Source organism: Notolepis coatsorum, assembly GCF_963971535.1.
Source record: "Notolepis coatsorum genome assembly, chromosome: 4".
Classification (NCBI taxonomy): domain Eukaryota; kingdom Metazoa; phylum Chordata; class Actinopteri; order Aulopiformes; family Paralepididae; genus Notolepis; species Notolepis coatsorum.
In genome coordinates this window covers 9,085,137-9,105,708 of record NC_140168.1, presented here as the reverse complement: position 1 = coordinate 9,105,708, position 20,572 = coordinate 9,085,137, and the positions used below count along the sequence as shown (strand labels likewise).

The 20,572-nt window shown below is 41.1% G+C and overlaps 1 protein-coding gene across 1 annotated transcript in view; it reads left to right on the top strand.

Annotated features, from left to right (window-relative positions):
• Nucleotides 1-302: 302 nt before the first annotated feature.
• Nucleotides 303-20,572, top strand: part of LOC311227652 (potassium/sodium hyperpolarization-activated cyclic nucleotide-gated channel 1-like) — a gene marked incomplete at both ends in the record, with an annotated part of 207,558 nt that continues 187,288 nt past the window's right edge. The window contains 5 exon segments of the mRNA XM_084313373.1: nucleotides 303-350; nucleotides 745-894; nucleotides 8,961-9,038; nucleotides 9,851-9,855; nucleotides 10,130-10,238. Coding sequence (XP_084169499.1) covers nucleotides 303-350; nucleotides 745-894; nucleotides 8,961-9,038; nucleotides 9,851-9,855; nucleotides 10,130-10,238 — 390 coding nt within the window.

Here is a 20,572-nt window from a genome sequence, read left to right as displayed (position 1 = left end):
AGCCAGAACTGTTCAACTCCCCTGGAGCCACAGCCAGCAGAGAAGCCGGTTTACTTTAGCTTTTAAACCAGCTGCAGCCTGAGAACTGGAGTGTGAGGGGATGTACCACTAAAGATAGCGGCAACGACAAAGAATTGCAAAATAAACATACATCTGTTATAATTTTTTTTTTTTTCTTTTTATTACTTATAACAATTTCGATAATTATCGATATCGAGAAATATGATAACATTATCATATCGTTATCGCGATATGATTTTTTGCCATATCGCCCAGCCCGAGTTGGATAATACGAAATTGGGATGGGAGAAAAAATAGAAATTAAGGAGAAAAAGTGTATTAAAAAAATTGTATGGCTTTGAACCAGAACCAGGAAGAACATACTGAACTGGCCTGGGGCACAGGAAGAACATGTGTGAATTCTTAAAATGGGTGGCTTTCCAATGGTGACAGCAATTACAACTATTCATGTTATTATTCTGCCTCCCTCCAGACCCCCCACAACCCTCTGTCTGTGAAGAGGAGGTTCCCCCTGAGCAGCAGGAGAGGAGCCCCAGTCTGGGTCAGGAGCAGCCAGAGCTCCTACAGATGAAAGAGGAACAGGAGGAACTCTGGAGCAGTCAGGAGGGAGAGCAGCTTCAAGGTCTGGAGGAGGCTGATATCAAGTTCACTTTCAACCCTGTCCCTGTGAAGAGTGAACATGATGAAGAGAAACCTCAGTCCTCATGGTTTAACCAAACCCAGGAGCCAGAGCTCCTACAGATTAAAGAGGAACAGGAGGAACTCTGGACCAGTCAGGAGGGAGAGCAGCTTCAAGGTCTGGAGGAGGCTGATATCAAGTTCACTTTCAACCCTGTCCCTGTGAAGAATGAATATGATGAAGAGAAACCTCAGTCCTCATGGTTTAACCAAACCCAGACTGAGGAAAACCGAGAGACGGAGCCTCTAGCCAGCACCTCAACAGAACAGATGAAAATGGAACCTGATGGAGAGGACTGTGGATCATCAGAACCAGTCAGTGACTTAGATCCAGCTGGTGATTTAGAACCAACTACAGATGGCCAGCTCCTCTCTTCAGACTGTTCTGGAACTGATAATACTGATGACAGTGACGATTGGCTGGAGACTAGTGAACCTCATCCCGGTTTAAACTCACTGACATCAAAGAAGACACAGAAAAACAAAGGACAGAGTTTGTCTAACAGCAACCAGTTCAAGAGCTCTGGGGTTGCATCCCATGAGGTGAAATTATCAAACCAAATACCATGTGAGACCTGGAGCTGTAAAGTGTTTTGTGGGAAATGTTTTCCTAATAGGAAAGGTTTAATGCACCATCTTAAAGCCCATTCTAGTGACTGGTTTGTGTGGAAAACATTTAGAACACACAGAGAGCTTGAAACTTCACCTTCAAACTCACAGGACATGTACTGTTTGTGGCAAGAAATGTACTACCATTACACGCCTGTAAGCACATATGAGAAGCCACACTGGGGGGGAAAAGCCCTATAGTTGCACACTGTGTCCTAAAAGATTTAGTAGAAAATATGACCTAAAAGAACATATGAGAAGCCATACTGGGGGAAAGCCCTATAGTTGCACACTGTGTCCTAAAAGATTTAGTGGAAAAGATGACCTAAAAGAACATATGAGAAGCCATACTGGGGGAAAACCCTATAGTTGCACACTGTGTCCTAAAAGATTTAGTAGAAAATCTCACCTAAAAGAACATATCAGAAGCCACACTGGGGAAAAGCCCTATTGTTGCACACTGTGTCCTAAAAGATTTAGTAGAAAAAGTTACTTAAAAGTACATATCAGAAGCCATACTGGGGAAAAAACATTTAGTTGTGAAGTTTGTGGGAAAGGATTTAGTCGGAAGGCATATATAAAGAGACACATGATGATTCACACCAGAGCAGAAACAAACTCACGTCCCTCCCTCATCTAGTACACATTCAACCCTGTCCCTGTTAAGAGTGAACATGATGATGACGATGATGAAGAGAAACCTCAGTCCTTATGGTTTAACCAAACCCAGACTGAGGAAAACAGAGAGACGGAGCCTCTAGCCAGCACCTCAACAGAACAGATGAAAACACAACCTGATGGAGAGGACTGTGGATTATCAGAAGCAGCCAGTGACTTGTTTTTATTTCATTTATTTGTGACGGCCCCCACTCTGCCTCCTTATTGGTGAGTCTGCTGCCCCTCCTGGAGCAAGGTAGAGTGGGGGCTCGTCAGCCCAATTAGACTCACCTGGGCAGTGAGAGCTGGTTGTATACATGTGTCCCTGTTTGACCTTCTCTCTCGGCTTCTCCATCTCCTCTGAACAGGTTATCCACCATCCATTGAACTATACTATTCCTACTTACACCACACCGCACCACACTTCACTTTTCACTCATACACACACTGCATTCATCACTGATTCTTATACATATTCATTGTTTATATAAATGATTGGTTGTGTTATATAGGTTTGAATAAATTATATTGTTAAATTGCTTTCACATGTGGACTCAGTATTTGTCACAATTGACCCGTTTGTGACATATTTGTACTTTATTTAACCAGGTTTGTCTCATTGAAGTTAGAAACCTCTTATACAAGAGACCTGGTCAAGAAGACGACAATTAAGACAATTACAAATCACAATTTCATAAAATTCACAGTATAACATTTAAAGAAAAAAGAAAGAAAAGGGGACCACATCAGAATTGTACATTGAAGGCAGGCAAGATTAATTTAGTGTGACCTGTTACGTAACATAGCATTTACAGACATGTTCATCTTCCTCCATGATTTTTATCCTAGCTTTAAAACATGTTAGTGATATAAGCTCCTCCAGATCCATGTTTCTTTGAAGCTCATTCCAGGCCTTAGGGGCAGAAAACTCTAAGGCTTTCCCTCCGTACAGTCCTAGAGGAGGGTTTGGTCAGCAGTACCTTGTCTTGTGAGTGTAACTGGTAAGTGCTGTTTTCCTGCAGAGCGATGAAAGAACACCAATGGTTATTTAGAACCAACTACAGATGGCCAGCTCCAACAAGGGACCCCGTAAATGTGCAAATCAGCTGGCCCCAGTATTTACAACCATATTCAATCTATCCCTGGCTGAGACCGTGGTCCCTGCCGCGTCTATTCTTTTACCAACGGATTTCCAGTTTGCGTTCTGCGATCTGATTGGCCACTGATGTACGCTAGTTCTGCCCCCCGGTAAGTTCCCCACGCCAGTTCTGCACGACCAACTCCTCGGTAAACGGCTGTTTCCGTGTTTCCGCCTATGACTTTATGTGCGCTAAAGTGCGGTAAGTTTAAAGTGCTTAGAAATGCCGGTTCATTCATGCTTTGAGGCACTATTCCTGACAGGATTTTATAATATTGTAGCTTGACAATTTTTTATATGATGACACGATCACAACAAGAAACGACGCTCTCAGCTGAGTCGGTCAGTAGTGTGAAGCACCTCTGTATTCATGGGTTTCATCTGTAGGCCTAGTCTAGACTAGAGTCTAGAGGACCATGAATGCCAATTTCATGGGCAGTACAATTAATGAATTCATATGAATCATCCTGTGTTGGTCCTCAACATGACTCATCCTTGAATCCTTCGTTTCAAGGAAGGACACAGCTGAGAGCGTCGTTTCTTGTTGTGATCGTGTCATATAAAAAATTGTCAAGCTACAATATTATATATATATTAATACTACAACTCTGTACATAGATCTGATTAGCACCGTTACACAGTAGTACTTATTTATATGTTTTATATTCAGTTTAATCACCTGTACATTGTATATTACTGTTGCACTTTATTGTTACATTTGCACTCTGGTTGGATGACAACTTATTTCCGTTGTACTGTAGGCCTACTTGTGCTGTATGATGACAATACATTTTAATCTAATTGAATATAAAAATATTAAAAAAAAACAGACATGCACAGAAAGTAAAACAACTAATGACAAATTCTTGTCAAAGTGGGCATTAAGTGGTGGAACCAGAGATCTATCAGCCTCAAGCTCCTGTTGGTTCTGTCGTTGTTTCTAACCTTACTTCTGATACGTGCCCAGACCACTAGATGGGGCAAGTGAGCCACAGCGTGGGGGTCTGGGTGTAGAATATCACAGAATGTCTATGAATGTTCATGCAGGGTCTTATCAGGTCTTACCATTTAGTCAATGTTTATTCCAGGGGTTTCAAACCTATTTGGGCAGGTGATTCTAAACTTCCTGTTTAAAACCCTGGTGCTTACATCGGCACAGCGAGTACATCAGCAATGTTTCACGACAGAAAGTAAGCTGCTCATAAACTGGTCAACAGGGGTGTAAAGTACTTGAGTAATTGTACTTTGTTACAATACTTAAGTACTGTTTTGGGGGTATTTGTACTTTACTCGAGTATGATTAGGTTTGTATACTTGTACTTTTACTCAATTACATTTCAGAGAAAAGAAACATACTTTTTACTCCTTACATTTAAAATGCAGGCCTACAAAGTACAAATCTCGCAGGCCCAACAATTAGTTTCTCTGGCCAAACAGTACTAACGTTAACGTTATTAATCCTGCGGCCGCACTTTATTTAAAAACAGCCAATCAAATAATCCCCATCAATGGAAAATTAACCCGCCCATACCCATGCTGACCAAGACTAGAAAGCGGGGATCTTTGATTAAACACCTGCTATCAGAAGAATAGACAAGACAGTCAGAGTGACAACAGAAGATGGCCACAAAGGATCGTACGAGGACGAAATGGAACATTTCATTCCCCCGGAGTAAAAAATAGTTTTTACTTTTACTTTTTAGTACTTAATGTAGGCATGTTGACAATACATTGTAGAAGGTAGCGACTGTATGGTAAATGTGTTAAAATAATAATTAATAGTGATTTTTTTTTTTTTTTTTTACGAAAATATATATGGATTATTGGAATGTGAGTCAAAGATGTGACACTGAGCTACTTTCCTGGCATATACATAAAATATAGCCAACGCTACATGGGTACCTGAGTGGTGTAGTGTAGTGTATCTTGTAGACCAGGCCTATTTAATAAAATGTTCAATCAATCAACACAGTACATACAGTAACACAGGCTACCACTAGGTGGCAGTGAGATCCTGTCACACCACCTGTGAAGTTTTGGGTCATTGAATATCGCGCTGTCTGTCCCTGTTGTGTTGCCGTAGCCACTCTCTCTCTCTACTGAGGGGACGTGGTTCAGTTTGAAATATAGCTCCTTATTTCACTCGTTTCTGCTAAATGTAACTCAGTTAAGTTTTAATTTGTAATACATAACGCGTAACGTTCATTTTATTACATGGTTTTATGACATTTGTGCTAATTTGACCACTAGTACTAGTTTTATAGGTAGGTTAAATGTCGCAATGATTGCTACGGCCATTCCATGCTGATTCCATTCTCTCAGTTCTGAGTTATTATTATTATTATTATTATTATTATTATTATTATTATGGTGAAGAAACTAATGAATTGTTTAATATTGTACATGTAGGTATGAGTTATTCTGGTGAAAAAACGAATGAATTGTTTAATTTAGTACATGTAGGTATGCAAGATGTGCAGTGACCAGAAGACTCCAGCGGTGTTGTTTTATGTGTCTTCTGACTGCAGGTATGTGGCTCCATGCATATTGTATGGTTATCAATGTAAATTAATTTACCTGGTAACTGATTGATTGATTGAAATTTGTATTAACAGATTGCAGAATGGGTACTGGTACAATACAGTACAGCTCAATACACAATTGTTAAGGGGATGCAGACCAGAGAAAGACTTTCGTCTTGTTTACATCAGGGTCCCCCATTTTCAATTCATCATGACATACAGATAGACAGTACTGCTACATCTATACATTTATGACATACCAGATTTACAAATACAGTACTGTTTTTGATACAAGAAGAGTCTAAAAAAGAGAGTATATACATTTGACAAAAGAAACTGTACATTGTAGGAGGTGGGTGGGATGGGGGTTGGGTAGGGGGGGGGGGTAACTGTGCATTGGATTATCGACTAAACCTTACTTGGTCCCAAGAAGAGGGTCTCGTGTATTATTGGGTTTAATAGGACATTTATTGTACATTGGAGGGGGTTGTGTTAGCACATTTACAGGGGCCAGTTTCGAATTGCAGTCTCTGGTAGGTGCTCTTTGAGAGTGGTTTTGCTATGTTCAGCAGGTGGCGCTAGTTTACCATTTCTGTTTTAAGTAATGTTTTGATTTTATTTTGGTTTAGTGTAAGAGTTTAATTGTATAAAGCTCCCAGCTTATGGGTTAGGAGTTAGGAGTGGAGGGATCTTTTTTGTACACATGCTGAAATTCAGAGTTGAGTTTGTTAGTAGAAAAAAAAGAGGAAACCTGGTCAAACACAATTCTTTCCATGAGTTTGCTAAGCACTGGAAGAATGCTGATAGGACGGCTATTAGCACCTGAAAACATGTCCTTCTTGTTTTTGGGTAGTGGAATAACTTTTGCAGCTTTCCATACCAATGGACATACACCTTTCAGTAAGCTTAGATAAAAAATATGGCATATGGGTAGTGCAATAGAGCCAGAAACCATACCCAAGTGTTTCCCATCTAATAATAATAATAATAATTAATTTGATTTATATAGCGCTTCTCAATGACCCGAAGTCGCTGATCCTAATCCTGATGGTTTTTCAACATTTACACTACTAAGAAATGCTTCTACTTTATTCACATGCACAGTTTGAAAGTCAAACTCACAATCTTTATTTCTCATTAGTTGGTCATTAATCAATTGTTTTGAAAGATTGTTATCTCACGTTTTAGTTTCTCTATCTTCCCAACAAAAAAATCATTAAAGTAGTTTGCAATATCTAGAGGTTTAGTAATGAAGGCACTGTCTGACTCTATAAAGGAGGGTGTGTTGTCCCCTGATCTGCCCATTAGCTAATTTAATGTTTTCCACAGTTTCTTTCCATCATGTTTAATTTAATTTATCCTATTTTGATAAAACATACTTTTCTTTTTCCTATTTATTTATAAAGTAAATATTATTGAGGCATTACAAAAGAACAGAGCAGTTCTGTATCTCTCTGCTGAGGGTATGCAAGATGTGCAGTGACCAGAAGACTACAAATATGTTGTTTTATGTGTCTTCTGCAGCTGAGGGACAATACATGTCAAAAAGCAGTTCAGAGTCACTCTTCTGTCTCTGACTGAATGAGAACCGTTACATGAAGTAATTACTAATCTAGCAGTCTTGCCTCTATGTAAAGTCATCTAGTAAACTAGCAGTCTTACCTCTATGTAAAGTCATCAAGGTAAGACTACTAGTTTACTAGTAGATGACTGTACATAGAGGTAAGACTGCTAGTTTACTAGTAGATGACTGTACATAGAGGTAAGACTGCTAGTTTACTAGTAGATGACTTTACATAGAGGTAAGACTGCTAGTTTACTAGTAGATGACTTTACATAGAGGTAAGACTGCTAGTTTACTAGTAGATGACTTTACATAGAGGTAAGACTGCTAGTTTACTAGTAGATGACTAACTGGCCATCGCTCCGGGAGCTAACGCTGGTACCTGGCTGGTGCTAAGCTAACTAACTGGCCATCGCTCCGGGAGCTAACGCTGGTACCTGGCTGGTGCTAAGCTAACTAACTGGCCATCGCTCCGGGAGCTAACGCTGGTTCCTGGCTGGTGCTAAGCTAACTAACTGGCCATCGCTCTGTGATTTGTTTACTTGGTAACACGGGTTGCTAAGGAATTTAGGTTTGAGGTTGTAGAAAGTGCACTTTTAGGTTGAAAGAACGGCCCTAATGTCAAGGTGTTTCAATATAAGCGTTATGTATGGTGATAACGAGTACGGTATATTGTTAGCTCCCCCCCCCGCTGATGAAAATCAAAGTCATACCGCCATATACCGTATACCGGGGTATTATGTCAGCAAGGAATGACGGTATGAAAAAAATTATACCGCCCAAGCCTAGTATCGAGCCCAGCTCTCGCCGTTGCTACCGGCTTGGCCGGCCGTCATACTAACACAATTGGCAGTGTTAGAGGGTGGGAAAGCCGGTGGGTGGGGATTGGACGTTGTGGACAGCGACTCCTACAGGTCGCTTGGGTGACTCCTGTACAGCAGAGACAGGAAGTATCGGGGGCAGCGTGAGCCTCCCACGCGTTACTCCTCGCCACAGAGTTTGAGCTGTCTGGTGAAAAGATGCGACAGACTGCCTCCTCGTGTACCGGAGGGGACACGTGATGCAAGGCTTCTATCCTCACTACAGCCGACCAGTGGGAGGCATAGTCTAGCAACGTTCAAGACAGGGGAGGGAAGAATTGGATAATACGAAATTGGGATGGGAGAAAAAAATATAAAATAAGGAGAAAATGTGGATAAAAAAACATTATTAATGGGTTTGTACCAGAACCAGGAAGAAACTGTCCTGGGGAACAGGAAGAACATACTGACTGAACTGTCCTCGGGCACAGGAAGAACATACTGACTGAACTGTCCTGGGGCACAGGAAGAACATACTGACTGAACTGTCCTGGGGGGGGCACAGGAAGAACATACTGACTGAACTGTCCTGGGGGGGCACAGGAAGAACATACTGACTGCACTGTCCTGGGGGGGCACAGGAAGAACATACTGACTGAACTGTCCTAGGGGGGCACAGGAAGAACATACTGACTGAACTGTCCTGGGGCACAGGAAGAACATACTGACTGAACTGTCCTGGGGCACAGGAAGAACATACTGACTGAACTGTCCTGGGGCACAGGAAGAACATACTGACTGAACTGTCCTGGGGCACAGGAAGAACATACTGAACTGTCCTGGGGCACAGGAAGAACATGTGTGAATTCTTAAAATGGGTGGCTTTCCAATGGTGACAGCAATTACAACTATTCATGTTATTATTCTGCCTCCCTCCAGACCCCCCACAGCTCTCTGTCTGTGAAGAGGAGGTTCCCCCTGAACAGCAGGAGAGGAGCCCCATTCTGGGTCAGGAGCAGCCAGAGCTCCTACAGATGAAAGAGGAACAGGAGGAACTCTGGAGCAGTCAGGAGGGAGAGCAGCTCCAAGGTCTGGAGGAGGCTGGTGTCAAGTTCACTTTCAACCCTGTCCCTGTGAAGAGTGAACATGATGAAGAGAAACCTCAGTCCTCATGGTTTAACCAAACCCAGGAGCCAGAGCTCCTACAGATTAAAGAGGAACAGGAGGAACTCTGGACCAGTCAGGAGGGAGAGCAGCTTCAAGGTCTGGAGGAGGCTGATATCAAGTTCACTTTCAACCCTGTCCCTGTGAAGAGTGAATATGATGAAGAGAAACCTCAGTCCTCATGGTTTAACCAAACCCAGACTGAGGAAAACCGAGAGACAGAGCCTCTAGCCAGCACCTCAACAGAACAGATGAAAACAGAATCTGATGGAGAGGACTGTGGATCATCAGAACCAGTCAGTGACTTAGATCCAGCTGGTGATTTAGAACCAACTACAGATGGCCAGCTCCTCTCTTTAGACTGTTCTGGAACTGATACCGATGACAGTGATGATTGGCTGGAGACTAGTGAACCTCATCCTGGTTTAAACTCACTGACATCAAAGAAGACACAGAAACACAAAGGGCAGCGTTTGTCTAACAGCAACCAGTTCAAGAGCTCTGGGGTTGCATCCCATGAGGTGAAATTATCAAACCAAATACCATGTGAGACCTGGAGCTGTGAAGTGTGTGGGACATGTTTTCCTAATAGGAAAGCTTTAATGCACCATCTTAAAGCCCATTCTAGTGACTGTGGTTTGTGTGGAAAACATTTAGAACCCACAGAGAGCTTGAAACGTCACCTTCAAACTCACAGGACATGTACTGTTTGTGGCAAGAAATGTACTACCATTACACGCTTGGAAGCACATATGAGAAGCCACACTGGGGGGGAAAAGCCCTATAGTTGCACACTGTGTCCTAAAAGATTTAGTAGAAAATATGACCTAAAAGAACATATGAGAAGCCATACTGGGGGAAAGCCCTATAGTTGCACACTGTGTCCTAAAAGATTTAGTGGAAAAGATGACCTAAAAGAACATATGAGAAGCCATACTGGGGGAAAGCCCTATAGTTGCACACTGTGTCCTAAAAGATTTAGTAGAAATTCTCACCTAAAAGAACATATCAGAAGCCACACTGGGGAAAAGCCCTATTGTTGCACACTGTGTCCTAAAAGATTTAGTAGAAAAAGTTACTTAAAAGTACATATCAGAAGCCACACTGGGGAAAAAACATTTAGTTGTGAAGTTTGTGGGAAAGGATTTAGTCGGAAGGCACATATAAAGACGCACATGAGTGAACATGATGAAGAGAAACCTCAGTCCTCATGGTTTAACCAAACCCAGGAGCCAGAGCTCCTACAGATGAAAGAGGAACAGGAGGAACTCTGGAGCAGTCAGGAGGGAGAGCAGCTTCAAGGTCTGGAGGAGGCTGATATCAAGTTCACTTTCAACCCTGTCCCTGTGAAGAGTGAAGATGATGAAGAGAAACCTCAGTCCTCATGGTTTAACCAAACCCAGACTGAGGAAAACCGAGAGATGGAGCCTCTAGCCAGCACCTCAACAGAACAGATGAAAACAGAGGACTGTGGATCATCAGAACCAGTCAGTGACTTAGATCCAGCTGGTGATTTAGAACCAACTACAGATGGCCAGCTCCTCTCTTCAGACTGTTCTGGAACTGATAATACTGATGACAGTGATGATTGGCTGGAGACTAGTGAACCTCATCCCAGTTTAAACTCACTGACATCAAAGAAGACACAGAAAAACAAAGGACAGCGTTTGTCTAACAGCAACCAGTTCAAGAGCTCTGGGGTTTCATCCCACGAGGTGAAATTATCAAACCAAATACCATGTGGGACCTGGAGCTGTGAAGTGTGTGGGAAATGTTTTCCTAATAGGAAAGCTTTAATGCACCATCTTAAAGCCCATTCTAGTGACTGTGGTTTGTGTGGAAAACATTTAGAACCCACAGAGAGCTTGAAACTTCACCTTCAAACTCACAGGACATGTACTGTTTGTGGCAAGAAATGTACTACCATTACACGCTTGGAAGTACATATGAGAAGCCACACTGGGGAAAAGCCCTATTGTTGCACACTGTGTCCTAAAAGATTTAGTAGAAAAAGTTACTTAAAAGTACATATAAGATGCCATACTGGGGAAAAGCCCTATAGTTGCACCCTGTGTCCTAAAAGATTTAGTAGAAAAGATTACCTAAAAGAACATATAAGACGCCATACTGGGGAAAAGCCCTATAGTTGCACCCTGTGTCCTAAAAGATTTAGTAGAAAAGATTACCTAAAAGAACATATAAGACGCCATACTGGGGAAAAGCCCTATAGTTGCACACTGTGTCCTAAAATATTTGGTAAAAAAAGTTACTTAAAAGTACATATCAGAAGCCATACTGGGGAAAAGCCCTATAGTTGCACACTGTGTCCTAAAAGATTTAGTGTTAAATCTGACCTAAAAGAACATATAAGACGCCATACTGGGGAAAAGCCCTATAGTTGCACACTGTGTCCTAAAAGATATATTACACTGGGAGAGCTGAATAGTCACATGAGATGCCATACTGGGGAAAAGCCATATAGTTGCACACTGTGTCCTAAAATATTTGGTGAAAAAAGTTACTTAAAAGTACATATCAGAAGCCATACTGGGGAAAAAACATTTAGTTGTGAAGTTTGTGGGAAAGGATTTAGTCGGAAGGCATATATGAAGACACACATGAGTGAACATGATGAAGAGAAACCTCAGTCCTCATGGTTTAACCAAACCCAGGAGCCAGAGCTCCTACAGATGAAAGAGGAACAGGAGGAACTCTGGAGCAGTCAGGAGGGAGAGCAGCTTCAAGGTCTGGAGGAGGCTGGTGTCATCAAGTTCACTTTCAACCCTGTCCCTGTGAAGAGTGAACATGATGAAGAGAAACCTCAGTCCTCATGGTTTAACCAAACCCAGACTGAGGAAAACAGAGAGACAGGGCCTCTAGCCAGCACCTCAACAGAACAGATGAAAACAGAACCTGATGGAGAGGACTGTGGATCATCGGAACCAGTCAGTGACTTAGATCCAGCTGGTGATTTAGAACCAACTACAGATGGCCAGCTCCTCTCTTCAGACTGTTCTGGAACTGATGATACTCATGACAGTGATGATTGGCTGGAGACTAGTGAACCTCATCCCAGTTTAAACTCACTGACATCAAAGAAGACACATAAAAACAAAGGACAGCGTTTGTCTAACAGCAACCAGTTCAAGAGCTCTGGGGTTTCATCCCACGAGGTGAAATTATCAAACCAAATACCATGTGGGACCTGGAGCTGTGAAGTGTGTGGGAAATGTTTTCCTAATAGGAAAGCTTTAATGCACCATCTTAAAGCCCATTCTAGTGACTGTGGTTTGTGTGGAAAACATTTAGAACCCACAGAGAGCTTGAAACTTCACCTTCAAACTCACAGGACATGTACTGTTTGTGGCAAGAAATGTACTACCATTACACGCTTGGAAGTACATATGAGAAGCCACACTGGGGAAAAGCCCTATTGTTGCACACTGTGTCCTAAAAGATTTAGTAGAAAAAGTTACTTAAAAGTACATGTAAGATGCCATACTGGGGAAAAGCCCTATAGTTGCACACTGTGTCCTAAAAGATTTAGTGGAAAAAGTAACTTAAAAGTACATATCAGAAGCCATACTGGGGAAAAAACATTTAGTTGTGAAGTTTGTGGGAAAGGATTTAGTCGGAAGGCATATATAAAGAGACACATGAGTGGACATGATGAAGAGAAACCTCAGTCCTCATGGTTTAACCAAACCCAGGAGCCAGAGCTCCTACAGATGAAAGAGGAACAGGAGGAACTCTGGAGCAGTCAGGAGGGAGAGCAGCTTCAAGGTCTGGAGGAGGCTGGTGTCATCAAGTTCACTTTCAACCCTGTCCCTGTGAAGAGTGAACATGATGAAGAGAAACCTCAGTCCTCATGGTTTAACCAAACCCAGACTGAGGAAAACAGAGAGACGGGGCCTCTAGCCAGCACCTCAACAGAACAGATGAAAACAGAACCTGATGGAGAGGACTGTGGATCATCAGAACCAGTCAGTGACTTAGATCCAGCTGGTGATTTAGAACCAACTACAGATGGCCAGCTCCTCTCTTCACACTGTTCTGGAACTGATACTGATGACAGTGATGATTGGCTGGAGACTAGTGAACCTCATCCTGGTTTAAACTCACTGACATCAAAGAAGACACATAAAAACAAAGGACAGCGTTTGTCTAACAGCAACCAGTTCAAGAGCTCTGGGGTTTCATCCCATGAGGTGAAATTATCAAACCAAATACCATGTGAGACCTGGAGCTGTGTAGTGTGTGGGAAATGTTTTCCTAATAGGAAAGCTTTAATGCACCATCTTAAAGCCCATTCTAGTGACTGTGGTTTGTGTGGGAAACATTTAGAACCCACAGAGAGCTTGACACTTCACCTTCAAACTCACTGGACATGTACTGTTTGTGGCAAGAAATGTACTGCCATTACACTCTTGGAAGCACATATGAGAAGCCACACTGGGGAAAAGCTCTATAGTTGCACACTGTGTCCTAAAAGATATATTACACTGGGAGAGCTGAATAGACACATGAGATGCCATACTGTGGAAAAGCCCTATAGTTGCACACTGTGTCCTAAAAGATTTAGTAGAAAAGGTAACTTAAAAGTACATATCAGAAGCCATACTGGGGAAAGGCCCTATAGTTGCACACTGTGTCCTAAAAGATTTAGTGGAAAATCTGACCTGAATAGACACATGAGAAGCCATACTGGGGAAAAGCCCTATAGTTGCACACTGTGTCCTAAAAGATTTAGTGGAAAAGATGACCTAAAAGAACATATAACACGCCATACTGGGGAAAAGCCCTATAGTTGCACACTGTGTCCTAAAAGATTTGGTAAAAAAAGTAACTTAAAAGTACATATCAGAAGCCATACTGGGGAAAAGCCCTATAGTTGCACACTGTGTCCTAAAAGATTTAGTGGAAAATCTGACCTAAAAGAACATATAAGACGCCATACTGGGGAAAAGCCCTATAGTTGCACACTGTGTCCTAAAAGATATATTACACTGGGAGAGCTGAATAGACACATGAGAAGCCATACTGGGAAAAAGCCCTATAGTTGCACACTGTGTCCTAAAATATTTGGTGAAAAAAGTAACTTAAAAGTACATATCAGAAGACATATTGGGAAAAAAACATTTAGTTGTGAAGTTTGTGGGAAAGGATTTAGTCGGAAGGCACATATAAAGACGCACATTAGTGAACATGATGAAGAGAAACCTCAGTCCTCATGGTTTAACCAAACCCGGACTGAGGAAAACCGAGAGACGGAGCCTCTAGCCAGCACCTCAACAGAACAGATGAAAACAGAACCTGATGGAGGACTGTGGATCAGCTGGTGATTTAGAACCAACTACAGATGGCCAGCTCCTCTCTTCAGACTGTTCTGGAACTGATACTGATGACAGTGATGATTGGCTGGAGACTAGTGAACCTCATCCTGCTCTACTCTGCTGCTGTAGCTGAGGTCTGCTTCCACCTGCCCTGCTCTGCTGCTGTAGCTGAGGTCTGCTTCCACCTGCCCTGCTCTGCTGCTGTAGCTGAGGTCTGCTTCCACCTGCCCTACTCTGCTGCTCTGCTGTAGATTGACTCTTACTAGTCATGCTGCTTGCAAGTATGACTTACTACCATCATAGTGTCTTTGTTCACCGTCACATCACTTCCGACTGAGAGAACATTGTGGGCGTTTGGCTGCCGCTTCTCATAGGAGTTTGTTCGTTTTTGTTTGTGTCTACACATCTACAAGTCCATGTACTGTGTCTGTCCATGTACTGTGTTTGTCCATGTACTATAATTCAATGTCTGTAAAGTGCTTTGAGATACCTTATGTAAGGCGCTATATAAAATAAATGTATTATTATTATTAAACTCACTGACATCAAAGAAGACACAGAAAAACAAAGGACAGCGTTTGTCTAACGGCAACCAGTTCAAGAGCTCTGTGGTTAGGGTTAGACTGCAATTCGAAACTGGCCCCTGTAAATGTCCTAAACCAACCCCCTCCAATGTACAGTACATGACCAAGTATGGTTTTGTCAATATTCCAATGTACAGTTTTGCTGGTACAGTTGTACAGTGTCCCCCCACCCAGTAATTCTAATCTAGTCTAGGGTTATGTTTAGGCCCTCATCCAGAAGAGGTTAATCTTAGAGTAACAGTCAGGGCTGGTAATCCAATTGATATTCAGTTTAAGATAACAATTCTAGTCTGTAGACCAGTGGTTCTCAAACTGTGGTACGCGTACCACTAGTGGTACTTGGTGGTACTGCTGGTGGTACTTGAAAACATTTCCAAAAAAGCTTAACAAATTTTTTTTTGCAGTCAGGCCACTGAACTTAGAAGCAGGCCAGGCCAGTGTTTCTGGTTGCGGCAGCGCGATAGTTAGATCATCTAAGTGGGGAACAACCAGGAGATCACTGTGACAGAGAGTAATGCAGTCTAAACAGTCATAAATCTTTAATTCAACTTCAGCCCTGATCATAACCATTTATTCTTAGATTTCTTGTAATGTCAGATAAAAAATGAAATACTCCCACTTTTCTGAAAAGAGTTGGTGTTAAATCTGACATTACAAAATATCCATCAAAATATGTGTTGCTGCTAATCATTGACACATGCCTATCCTGTAATAATCCCCCCCAGAAAAATTTACTTTGCATTTGATATATTGTAAATATTTTACTTTTTGTGTGTTTTTTTTAACAATAATTTGTAATGCCATCACACAAACTGGCATTTAAAGGGTAAACATTCAAAAATGTATTGAATATGTTTTCTTTATTTTTTTACAATAATTTGTGATGCCCATCACAAACACTGGCATTTAAAGGGTAAAAATTCCTGCACCAGAATGCAGGAAATTAAGTTTTTGTAACCAAATAATTGTGTGTGTGTGTGTGTGTGTGAGAGACAATGACGGACAATTGCTTGCTGTGTGAGAGAGAGAGAGAGAGATAGAATTAAGTACATTTGCTGAAATACAGTTCTTAATTTTCTCACTTGCTATGTGAGAATGTTAGTTATTATGTTCTCAATGCCCCTTGCATTGTATGAGTTGTGTGGAAGTGTTTGCTAGTTCTAGTGCTATCGCTTTGTACATTGTGGCTGTGTCTGACAAAAGTTAACAATAAATAATGGTATTAGGAATACATTTGCCTCCTGCGTGAACTGTGCATAGCTGAATAGACTGTAGATATATAGATGTATTTTAACGCCGGTCATATGGTGGTACTTGGAGAGCCAGCTACGTTCTCAGGTGGTACTTGGTGTAAACAGTTTGGGAACCACTGCTGTAGACAATTGGTTGCATTGAATGCTTTATTTGGTTACTCCTAATCCAATTGATATTCAGTTTAAGACAAAAATATTTTGGACATTAGGTCCTATTTTCCGTATGTTACTTTATGTTTCTAGTGTCTTATATTATATGTTACTTTGTTTCTCGCATGCGCAGTAGTGCACCGCACAGTACAGGCCCCCAACGCACAGTACAGGCCCCTCCTGAGGCTGTATGGGGCTGCGGCACTGCAGATATACCCTACTCAGCAACACACCCACGGAGCCTGAAGTCAATTGGATGAACAGTTCTCCAGATATGCATAAAGTTTGTTGTTATTGTGCCACCATCTGGCCAAATAGCACCACAAATTAATTCACAGTTGTTTTCAATTGCTAGCTATGCAATCAGCATCGTTTTGCACACACACACACACACACAAAAAAAATTAAAAAATTATGCATCCATGGCATGTTGTTGCTTTTTATGTTTGTTTATTAAATGTTCGCTGACCTGGAACCGAAAATGGCACTAGAAACTACCTGACGCAAAGAAGTGTGAGAATGAATGAAAACGTTATTTAACAGATTGCAGAATGGGTACAATACAGTACGGCTCAATACACACAATTGTTAAGGGGATGCAGACCAGAGAAAGACGTTTGTCTTGTTTACACCAGGATCCCCCATTTTCAATTCATAGTGAGGTAGCAAGTTTCTACCAGAGGCATTTATTTCCAAATGAATTACATTGTAATAAATAGCTCTGTTTGGTGTAGCAACCATACACTCCATACTTCAGATGGTGGCGTTTTTGGTATGCATTCAATTATCTCGCATACCCCATATCGCATACATTATTTGCATACTAACAGATCAAGAACAAGAATACCCTGAAAACTCTGGCAGGAGCACTCATTCAAGGGTACTACGACTATGCTTGCACCTCATGGTACCAAAGCACCTCAAAGGCGCTAAAAACAAAATTACAAACATCACAAAACAAACTGGTCAGACTACTGCTTGACCTTACTCCTAGAACCCACCTCACCCCTGCTCACTTTGACAACCTAGGATGGCTTAGAGTAGACGACAGAGTACAGAAACTTGCAATGGGCCTGGTCTACAAGATACACTACACCACTAAGGTACCCATGTACATGTCAAAATACTTCCCAAAGGTCAGTGAATACCACGATCACAACACCAGAGGGAGCTCCACAAATCATGTTAAACCCAGATTCGGCTCAAACAAGGGACTAAACACGTTTCGCAATTATGCCACATCAATGTGGAACGCCCTACCCAAAGCTGTAAAGGAATGTGAATCACTACCCACTTTCAAAAACACTCTCAAAGAGCACCTACGGGAGACTGCAATTCGAAACTGGCCCCTGCAAATGTCCTAACCCAACCCCCTCCAATGTACAGTAAATGACCAAGTATGGCTTTGTCAATATTCCAATGTACAGTGTACAGTGTCCCCCAGCCACCCCCTACCTAACCCACCCCACCCAACCACCTCCAATGTACAGTTCCCAACCCTACCCCACCTACCCAACCTCCTCCAATGTACAGTTTCTACGTCAAAATGTATATACTCTCTTTTCTGGACTCTTTTTGTATCACAAACAGTACTGTATTTGCAAATCTGGTATGTCATAAATGTATAGATGTAGCAGTACTGTCTATCTGTATGTCATGTATGTCATATATGTTATGATTAATTGAAAATGGGGGACCCTGATGTAAACAAGACGAAAGTCTCTCTCTGGTCTGCATCCCCTTAACAATTGTATGTATTGAGCTGTACTGTATTGTACCCATTCTGCAATCTGTTAATACAGTTTTCAATCAATCAATCATTTATCAACCAGGTAAACTACAAAAAAATAAAGCTACAAAATTACAGTAATCCTGCTACTGATGCGTTTTTAACACATCAACAAACGGCTATCCATCGAGAGAGAAAGTATAGTTGAGGACTTTTTTATGTATTTTTTTTAAGTATTGAAAATTAATTATATTCCCTGTCTGAAAGGGTACCACACAATATATTATACTTTATTGTTCAGTTATTCTGTCAGTTTCATGATGGCTTTTTTGAAAATGTTAAATGCAGGAAAACACAACCAGAAAATTGTCATTTTGATAACTTTAATATTTCAATTTGGAAGGCGAACAAAGAAAGAACAGTTCTGCAACAGTGCAGTTTGTGACTTGCTGTTGTGACTTTTGGGTATTGCTGATCTATAAGCAATAAAAAGGAAAAAGGACTTTATTTTTCCATTGAACAAAATGTATTTTATTACAGTGCACAAACCAGTGTTGTGCTAGTTACTAGTTATATACATGTGTTTAGATGAGGATGGCGCCATCCTCAGGATGAAAAAAACCTGCACAAACTCATCTCTGAGGCACTGTATATTACAATTAGATTGATTTATAATTAAACTGTACAGGCTGTGTATTTCAAAATATGTGTTTAACATGGGAGTCAACCTGACAATTTCTGTCACTAGGTTGGTGAGAGACAAATATGCCCATCGCTTAATAGTGATTTTTCTTTTTAATAAAATATATATGCATTATTGGAATGTGAGTAAAATATGTGACACTGAGCTACTTTCCTGGCATATACTGTACATAAAATATAGCCAACGCTACATGGGTACCTGAGTGGTGTAGTGTAGTGTGGTGTAGTGTAGTGTATCTTGTAGACCAGGCCTATTTAATAAAATGTTCAATCAATCAACACAGTACATACAGTAACACAGGCTACCACTAGGTGGCAGTGAGATCCTGTCACACCACCTGTGAAGTTTTGGGTCATTGCATATCGCGCTGTCTGTCTCTGTTGTGTTGCCGTAGCCACTCTCTCTGCCGAGGGGACGTGGTTCAGTTTGAAATATAGCTCCTTATTTCACTCGAGTCGTTTCTGCTAAATGTAACTCATTTAAGTTTTAACTTGTAATACATAACGCGTAACGTTCATTTTATTACATGGTTTTATGACATTTGTGCTAATTTGACCACTAGTACTAGTTTTATAGATAGGTTAAATGTCGCAATTATTGCTACGGCCATTCCATGCTGATTCCATTCTCTCTGTTCTGAGTTATTATTATTATTATTATTATTATGGTGAAGAAACTAATGAATTGTTTAATATTGTACATGTAGGTATGAGTTATTCTGGTGAAAAAACGAATGAATTGTTTAATATTGTACATGTAGGTATGCAAGATGTGCAGTGACCAGAAGACTCCAGCGGTGTTGTTTTATGTGTCTTCTGCAGGTATGTGGCTCCATGCATATTGTATGGTTATCAATATAAATTAATTTACCTGGTAACTGATTGATTGATTGAAATTTGTATTAACAGATTGCAGAATGGGTACAGTACAGCTCAATACACACAATTGTTAAGGGGATGCAGACCAGAGAAAGACTTTCGTCTTGTTTACATCAGGGTCCCTCATTTTCAATTCATCATGACATACAGATAGACAGTACTGCTACATCTATACATTTATGACATACCAGATTTACAAATACAGTACTGTTTTTGATACAAGAAGAGTCTAAAAAAGAGAGTATATACATTTGACGAAGAAACTGTACACTGACCTCTGACAAGTCCAAGATCTCTAATAAAGGGGTTATAGCATGCGGGTTAAGTGATCATTATATGATATTCTGTACCCGCAAAAAGCTAAAACTAAAGGCTGGCTGTCACAAAACAGTCACATCTAGAGACCTCAAAACCTACTCTAGCGAGGCCTTTAACCTTGAACTGGAGAGTCTGGACTGGTCAGATGAACTCAATGGTACACTGGTTGAAGAAACTTGGCTTAGCTTCAAAACCAAATTTTCATCAATACTAAACAACATGGCCCCCCTAAGAACCACCAGGGTAAAAAATCGCGCTGAGCCATGGATGCACACTGAAATACTGACCGCTATGAAAGCCAGAGACAAAAAATGCTCTGAGTTTCGTAAAAGTCAGTCAAAGCTTACCAAAAGCACGAGCAGTGAACTCCAAGACCATGTGACTGAACTCAAACTAGAAAGAAACAGACTAAGAAATGACGTAAACTCCATGATCAAAACTGCTAAAAAAAATTTCATCAATGACAAAACC